General features: G+C 33.9%; 1 protein-coding gene across 1 annotated transcript; it reads right to left on the bottom strand.

The window, feature by feature from the left end:
* Positions 1 to 3,732: 3,732 nt before the first annotated feature.
* LOC142182230 (uncharacterized) lies at positions 3,733 to 6,832 on the bottom strand. Its single transcript, XM_075256344.1, has 4 exons — positions 6,409 to 6,832; positions 5,811 to 6,303; positions 5,320 to 5,596; positions 3,733 to 4,548 (listed from the first exon to the last, which is right to left on the bottom strand). The coding sequence occupies exons 1-4, from the start codon at positions 6,830 to 6,832 to the stop codon at positions 3,733 to 3,735; spliced, it is 2,010 nt and encodes a 669-aa protein (XP_075112445.1).
* Positions 6,833 to 8,729: the final 1,897 nt, after the last annotated feature.

The raw sequence follows: 8,729 nt of genomic DNA, 5'->3' as shown, positions 1-8,729 counted from the left end.
TTATATTCATAGCGAACTCTATTTTTGTATGTCTTTGACTTAAACATTGCAGTTCGTGTTTATAAATCTCACCTTTTTCTCATCTACTTATTTTTTAGTCCGAGGTTATAATTATTTGATTAATTTTGCTTACGATGACTGAGTTTGGGATAGATATAATCAAACCGATTCTTATTCTCAGCCTATGTGAACTATTTGCAAACACTAACTTTACACTTTGTAAAAATTATTGACATTATTTTTTTTATACTATTTTTAAAAAAATGAATTGATCGCATTCTTAAAGTAATTGGGCTATCTGTTATAAAAAAAAACTAATCTACAAATCGATTTAATAAGATGACATTACATGTAACATAGTTGTACATCTGAACTATTCGTGATATTCCAACATCGTAAACGTGACGGATTACATCAATTCACATTTTCACTATGGTTATTCACATAACCGTTATTACGCCATATATGAACTAAATACAACTAACATTATCTAGCCTTAAACAAAATCGGATTTTTAACAAAATAGGCTAGTGATATAGTTTTTTGATATTTCCATACTATTCTATACTTAGCTAACAATATTACAAGTTTTAATTAATGGCAAACTTTCTACCATGTTCCTATCTCAACAATTCAAACAATAAATGTCATCACTAGTCCTCAAAACACATAAGATTATTGTGAAATTTACTACTCCAGAAGGTTAATTAGTTAACAGTTTATCATGTCAAGTATAATACTATATTAACCAACTAAAACAAAACTGAAACTTAAACTAATAAAATTTAAATGAGTAGAAGACATCCTTATAATTTCAAACTTCATTTACTTGCCATGTTGAAGCTTTTCATGACATGAGTTTACAGATATGTACCTGATATTGGAAGCAAAAGAAAATAAAGATGAGAATCAGCAGCAGTAATAACAGTACAACACAACAACAACAACCCAATAACAGTAACAACCCAGGAAAGAGTTTGCAATAGTAATCCCAAAAACAAAAGCTTCAAGATTTGAATGAAACAATAACAATTAATACTGATTTCAAACAAAGAAAGCAGAAGATTTTTTTTAGTTTTTATTTTATTTTGAAAGCTTAAATATTTTTCGGAATTTTTCTTTCTCTTAAATGTTCAGCCTTTTTTCTCTCTATTTCTGTATTCTCCTCTCGTTCTTCTCTTCTTTTTCTGTGTTCTTTTTTTTCTCTCGTCTTTCTCTTCTGTATCTCTCTCCTCTCTTTCTATTCTGATTTCAAGACTTCTTATAACTCATCCCATAAATCTTTCCATTAATTAAAATCAATACTTTTTCTCTACCCAACCCATTATCTTCCCACTCATCCCCATTACATTAAATAAATATATCACACCACCTCATTATATTTTGTCCCCCATGCCTAACATAAAATAATACAAGATTCCCCTCACTAAATTTTGTTTTGTCCCCCCTTTATATTAAATAACTATATCACAACTCACCCCATTACATTTTGTCCCCCATGCTTCATATAAACAATTACAAAATGTACAATTCCTAAACCACCCCTCTGACCTTATTGTAATTACCATTTTAACCCTGAACGTACTACAAATTACCAAAATACCCCATCAACTATAACAATCAATTAATCAAACTTAACCAAAATATAGACAATATGATCAATTTCTAACAATGTTCAAACAACAATATGAACACGGATGAACATCATAACAACAATATCACATGAACACAAATTGAACAACAAAGAACAACTAAAATTTGATTGAACAATATTTTTAGTAACAACAAGCCTATTTTCGGACTCAACAACAACAACAAACAAGTATATTTAGATTTCTAAATTCAATAATATTGAACTTAAAATCAACTATTCTAACAACATTACAACAAACAATTCTTATATTTAAACTTTAAACAAGATTATGAGACCAATTCAAGAAATAATCATAAATGATAAACAAGAAATCAAACTATACAAAATTCGGATTCAAGATCATCCAAACAAAGTATGAACATGAATGAAATCTATATTAAACAACAAGCATGACGGGCTCAAACGATTAAATCAATATATTTCCTTTAACACAACTAAATTCTTTTTTAGACAAATAACAAGATCGACGAATAAACAATTATGAACTTAAGCTTGAACTTAACAATATTAACAATTTCTAACAATATATAAACACATGAAACAAATTGAAGAAATAGTTAATTAAATTTCAATTTGAATCTAACAAACATCAAACTAACAAATATTCACTTAAACAATAATACAAACATGAAATGAATATGAAAACAACTAATTAAACTTCTATTTTGAAATCTGAAAATTAATTTAACAAAGCACATGAACATGAACAAAACCAAAAATCAAATATCTAACCATAGACATGAACAAAACAAGGATCGAACATTTATTGACTTTTACTTCGAAAAATATAAAAACGAAATAGACTCAAAACCAAACTAACCGGTTCAAAACAACTATGAAGCACGAAGAAGATGAAGGAACAGCAGAAACGGCAACGTGCGCAGCAATCTAGTTGTGTCCATGGCAACGAAAGAACCGAAGCATGGCCATGGAAGTCGTTGAAACAGCAGACAAGGCAGCAACGGACGGGCTAGCAGCGTTGCGGCAACGGAGGAGCTTTGTCAATGTACTTTGGTGAAGCAGTAGCAGTTGATCGACGCCGAACAGCAGCAGCAGTGGAGATTATGGCAGCAGCAGTCGCGAGGCAGCTGGAAGGAGGAAGGGAAGCCGCAGCGATGGGGTTCCTCCTTCGTTGGTCGAGGGTTTTTTCCGGCATGACTGGGGTTGCCTCGGGTGGAAGACGAGGCTGGTTATTCGACGAAGAGGATGAAAGGGACTGTGAGGAAGCAGCCATGAACGAGCTTGAGCTTGGGGTCGTTCATGGCGCGACAAAGAAAGCTGAGGGAGGGTCGTTCATGGTGCGATGGTGGAGTTGTTGGTGTTCAAAATAAGAAGAAGCAGCCATTGGACTGCTCGTTCATGGTGCAATGAAGAAGATGAGGACGAGGCAGCCATGGGGGCTTGAGGGGGAAGCCATGGATGAGCTTTGGAGAAACTTGGAGAAGAAGAAGATAGGGAAGGGGGGTGGCGGATTGTTTAGCAATTTTTTAGGGTTTTCTTCATTTTTTCTTTTTGTTTTGTGTTGTTTGTAAGATAATAGGGGTGTTGGGTTATGGACTGGGTCGACCCAGTTCGAAATGGACTGGGTCGTAGGGAAGATTGGGCCATTTTTTGGGCCTGTGGCTTGAAATCGAAGAAGAGGCCCAATTCCGACTTTCCTTATATTTTTGCTCTCTTTTCTTCTTTTATTTTTCTAAAACTAAATTATAAAAATACTTAAACTATTATTAAGAACTAAATTAAGATATAAAAGTGCAAATTAACTCCCAATAACAATTAACGCACAATTAAGTAATAATTAAGCATAAAATTGTATATTTGGACATTAAATGCTAAAAATGCAAACGATGCCTATTTTTGTAATTTTTATTTTTTTGTAAAACAAATTTAATTACTAACAATTGTAGAATTAAATCCTACATGCAAAATGCGACATATTTTTGTATTTTTATTAATTTAACAAATAAACATGCACAGACAAATACAAATAATTATTCAAAATATCACAAAATTGCACACCAAAGAAAAATCATTTTATTTTTGGATTTTTTGGGAGTAATTCTCATATTGGGCAAAAATCACGTGCTTATAACAAGGATCCCAACAAGCGAAGCATAGACAATGTCTTTTATTTGCCCCTTTTCCAATGCATTTTGTGGACATTGATTCAATGAAAATGTGTCACCTTTAATTATAGGTGCTGCTATAGGTGAACAGTTCTTCATCCCGAATCTTTCCAGAATTCTTTCAATGTAGGTCTTTTGAGACAGTCCAAGTAATCTTTGGGATCTGTCTCTGTGAATCTCTATGCCAATGACAAAAGAGGCTTCACCCATATCCTTCATCTCAAAATTCTGGATAAGAAACTGTTTAGTCTCGTGCAACAATCCCAAGTCACTACTTGCAAGCAAAATATCATCCACATATAGGACTCGAAAAATATATTTGCTCCCACTTATCTTAAGGTATATACACTGATCAATGATGTTCTTCGTAAATTCAAATGAAGAAACAACATTATGAAATTTAATATACCATTGGCGGGAAGCCTGTTTTAACCCATAAATTGATTTATTCAACTTGCAAACAAGGTGACTTTTGACCTTATCACAAAATCCTTCAGGCTGATGCATGTATACCTCCTCTTCAAGATCTCCATTCAGGAAAGTTATTTTCACATCCATTTGATGTAACTCTAAATCAAAATGAGCTACTAATGCCATGATTATTCTCAATGAATCCTTCTTTGATACTAAAGAGAAGGTTTCATGGTAATCAATGCCTTCCCTTTGAGTAAAACCCTTGGCTACAAGTCTGGCTTTATAACGATCGATATTACCATATGAGTCTCTTTTAGTTTTAAAGATCCACTTGGAACCTATGGTAGAGGATCCCTTTGGTAATTAGATGAGATCCCAGACTTTATTTTTAGCCATAGATTCTAACTCTTCTTTCATGGCATCATACCAAAGTGTGGAGTTTTCTCAACTCATGGCTTATGAAAACGAACATGGATCATCTTTTAGTCCAATATCATAATTAGACTCTTGGAGATATACAACATGGTCGCTAGAAATTGTTGATTTACAAATTCTTGAGGTTTTTCTCACTCCCACTAGTTCAGACACTTCTTCAGTGGGTTCAGGTAAAGCGGGTTGATCTTCAGGTGGCTCCTCAAGTGGTGTTGGCTCTTAAACTTGTTGTTGTTCAGATAATTCATGAGAATTTTTTGAGCAACATTCAAGTTCCCAATATATAAAGGTACCACAGGTGGTTCCTTATTTCTTCCAATTCCACCCTTTGAGTCAAACCACTCTTACTCTCTTCATGCTCCTCAAGAAATTTAGCGTTTCTAGCTTCAACAATTTTAGGAGAATGAGAAGGACAATAAAACCTAAATCCTTTAGAGCTAACCGCATAGCCTATAAAATAACCGCTTATTGTTCTTTCATCCAACTTCTTTAGTTGTGGGTTATAAATCCTCACTTCAGCTGGACATCCCCAAACGTGTAAATGATTTAAACTAGGTTTCCATCCTTTTTATAACTCAAAAGGTGTCTTGGGGACAGCCTTGGATGGAACCCTATTTAAAATATACACAGCGGTTTTAAGGCTTCACTCCATAAGGATAAAGGTAAACTTGACCTGCTAATCATGCTTCTTACCATGTCCATTAATGTTCGGTTCCTTCTTTTTGCCACACCATTTTGTTGTGGTGTTCCTGGCATGGTATATTGAGCAATTATACCTTCACTTTCAAGGAACTCAGCAAATGGACTCTTAACTTGTCCCTTATCTGTGTACCTACCATAATATTCTCCACCCCTATCAAATCTTACAATTTTGATCTGAGCACCAGCTTGTTTCTCTACTTCTGTTTTGTAATCTTTAAAAGCATCAAGTGCTTCTGATTTGTTAAACAGAAAATAGAGATACATATATCTTGAATAGTCATCAATAAACAAGATAAAATATCTCTCACCATTCAAGAAAGGGGTAGGAAAAGTTCCACATATGTCTGTATGTATGATCTCAAGTAATTGAGAACTCTTTTGGCACCTTTAGTTGATTTGTTGGTCTGTTTACCCTTAATGCAATCCACACAAGTCCCAAAGTCAAAAAATTCAAGAGTTTTAGAACTCCGTCATTAACCAACCTTTTGACTCTATCAATAGAGATGTGTCCCAATCTCTTGTGCCAAAGACCAGATGAGTTCTCATTGATAATACATCGCTTAGTTCCAATTTCTTTATCATGCAAATTTAAAACATTGCATTCAAATGTGGGGTATAGCTCAAGTTTATATAAATTTCCATTCAAATTTCCAAAACCAATAACTTTAATATCTTTCAAAAGTTTCACAGAAGGATAATGAAAATACAAATCATATCCACTAATCGATAGTCTTGAAAGATAAATTAAATTTCTAGAATATTCTGGAACATAAAAAGTATTTTCTAAATCTAAGTGAAAATCGTCCTTCAAAATGAGCCTATAAAACCCCACGCCTTCCACGCGTGAATGCGCCCTATTTCCAGAATAGACGTATTGTTCACTTCCTATCGGCTTCCTCTGAGTTAGAAAGCCCTGCATGATTTTGGCAATGTGAATTGTAGCACCAGAATCAATCCACCATGTATTATCAGAAACTTCAGTAAAATTAGATTCATAACATACCAAGGTAAAATTACCTTTCTTTTCAAGCCATTTCTTGTATTTCAGGCAATCCTTCTTCCAGTGTCCCTTCTTCTAACAAAAACGACAAGCATCTTTGTCAAAGGTGCTTTTCTTCTTCATGGGAACACTTTTGCCCTTCTTTGCATTTCTCTTGCCATGAGTCACCATAATAACACTTTCAGGTATCTCATGCTTCAACCTCTCTTCTTCTTGAACACACATGGTCAAAAGTTCATTGATTGACCATTTATCCTTATGTGTGTTGTAAGAAATTTTGAACGGACCATATTCCGCAGGAAGGGAGTTGAGAATGAAATGCACAAGAAATGGTTCAGACATATCCACCTCAAGGGACTTGAGTTTAGCAGCAATGTCTCTCTTCTCCATAATGTTCTCACGCACTGTACGACTTCTGTCTAAAGTCATACTTAGGAGCCTCTTCATAAGGGTGCTGGCCAATACCTTGTCAGAGCTTACGAATTGTTCATCAATTGCCTTCATGTAAGCTTTGGCCTTATCGCTATTAGGTATAGAACCCCTAATGCTTTGGCTTATGTGAGCATTAAACTTAAGCGATTAGATCGCTCCCACCGCTCATAATTAGCCTTAAAAACTGGAGTACTTGATTCCGTGGGAATAGGTGGTTCATCCACACGGAGTGCCAGGTCTAGGTCCGAGCACCCCAAAGTGAGAAGGACTTTCTCCTTCCATTCAGCATAAGTGTCACCAGAAAGCAGTGGAATTCGAGCATTCTCATTAAAAATAGCAGTAGGAAAAGCGGTAAAGACTGCAAAACAAGGATAAACATACATAAGCTATGAAGTACAATCCATCAAAGGTGAATCGCATAAAATATCGATTCGAAGTAAATTCTAGGCCTTCATATGGGCAGAGGTTGCAACCCATGCATAGAATTTACTTTACTTTATTAGACTAGTAAACCAAGATATACAAAAATTAATCTGTACCTATGGGCATAAGATTATTTTCAACTTAAAGGTTTAATATCTCATTCCAATTAATCTCACCAAAAATATTACCTCCCTGTAGGGCCGGGTTACTATTTTAATAAGATAACTGGACTAAATAGATGTCATTATAACCTTTAATCACTAAACGTTATGTGATTAATTAACTCAATTTCTTTTATATTAAGTACTCAAGATGTTGTGGTCACTCCTAAATACATCACATAAAAGAAAACTCGAAAAATGACATCTTAGTAATTAACCTTAATAATCAACTTAAACCAAATATTGATTAGATTCTAACAATAAGCAAACGAAGTATAAGAAGATGCCTATATAGACCCATAAGGAGAACAATTCTATAATCAACTTTAGCAAATATTGATATGACTTATTGTATTATCCCAAATAATAAAAGTAATCTTGTAATCTGTCAGAATAGTATAATAACTCATAGAATCATATCAATGATATAATATTTATTCTAAAAGAAAAGAAAATAGAACTTAAACGATCTGGATTAAAATTACCTTTAAGAACAGAACAACACAAAGTCATTAATCATTTGTTGGAATCCCTTTTAACTATTGGACATAAATTTTAAATAAAAATTAAAACAAAGACTTGTGGGTAAATAAATTACAACATATCTCACATACTGGGATTATAGCTTCAGATCTATTTGATCAAACAATACGAATAAAGAGTGCACATTGTGCAATGATTCAATAATCATGTATATCCATATCCCAAGATAAAATATTTTACTTTATTTGCCTTATCTGGCCAAAACTAAAATCGCCACCAAGAATATATATCCAAATATCTACTTAAAGAGACAAAGGTTTTACCTAGATGAGATTAGGATAGTTGAAAAACAAATTTTTGAATTAACACTATGCAGCGACGATCGTAAAAGATAACACACAGAATGTTCATAACAAAATACTACCAATGACTCAAAATATAATATTAATACTCATTTAATATAAAGGTGCGAGCAACACATCTCCTTATATATTACTAATATCTTTATCGATACAAGAGTAAATTATGATATCAACAATTATTTTGGAATACCAAACAACACAGCTAAAGGCAAACTCTGATACCACATGTTGAGATTAAGAACATACATAGAGCCTACGTAGCGGAATATTAATAGGAACGTACCTTCAGTCATTGTTGTTCAAGCGTTGCAGGGAATCGCCTTTGAAACCTTTAGCAGAAAACCTAGAGAGCCTTCTAGCATGTGCCTATCGTAGGATACCAGACTGATGGAGTCACAAGCGTATTTATAGGTAGTCTAGGGACTCTTAGGCAAATACTTTAGCCCTAGGGACTTCTCCATAAATTATAATTACCCTAGGGACTCCTAATATATGGTAATTTCTTTCCATCAAAGAAACTACCATATATGCATAACTACA

Source organism: Nicotiana tabacum, chromosome 6 (assembly GCF_000715075.1).
Source record: "Nicotiana tabacum cultivar K326 chromosome 6, ASM71507v2, whole genome shotgun sequence".
In the NCBI taxonomy this organism is placed as follows: Eukaryota; Viridiplantae; Streptophyta; class Magnoliopsida; order Solanales; family Solanaceae; genus Nicotiana; species Nicotiana tabacum.
This window is presented reverse-complemented; position numbering and strand designations above follow the sequence as displayed.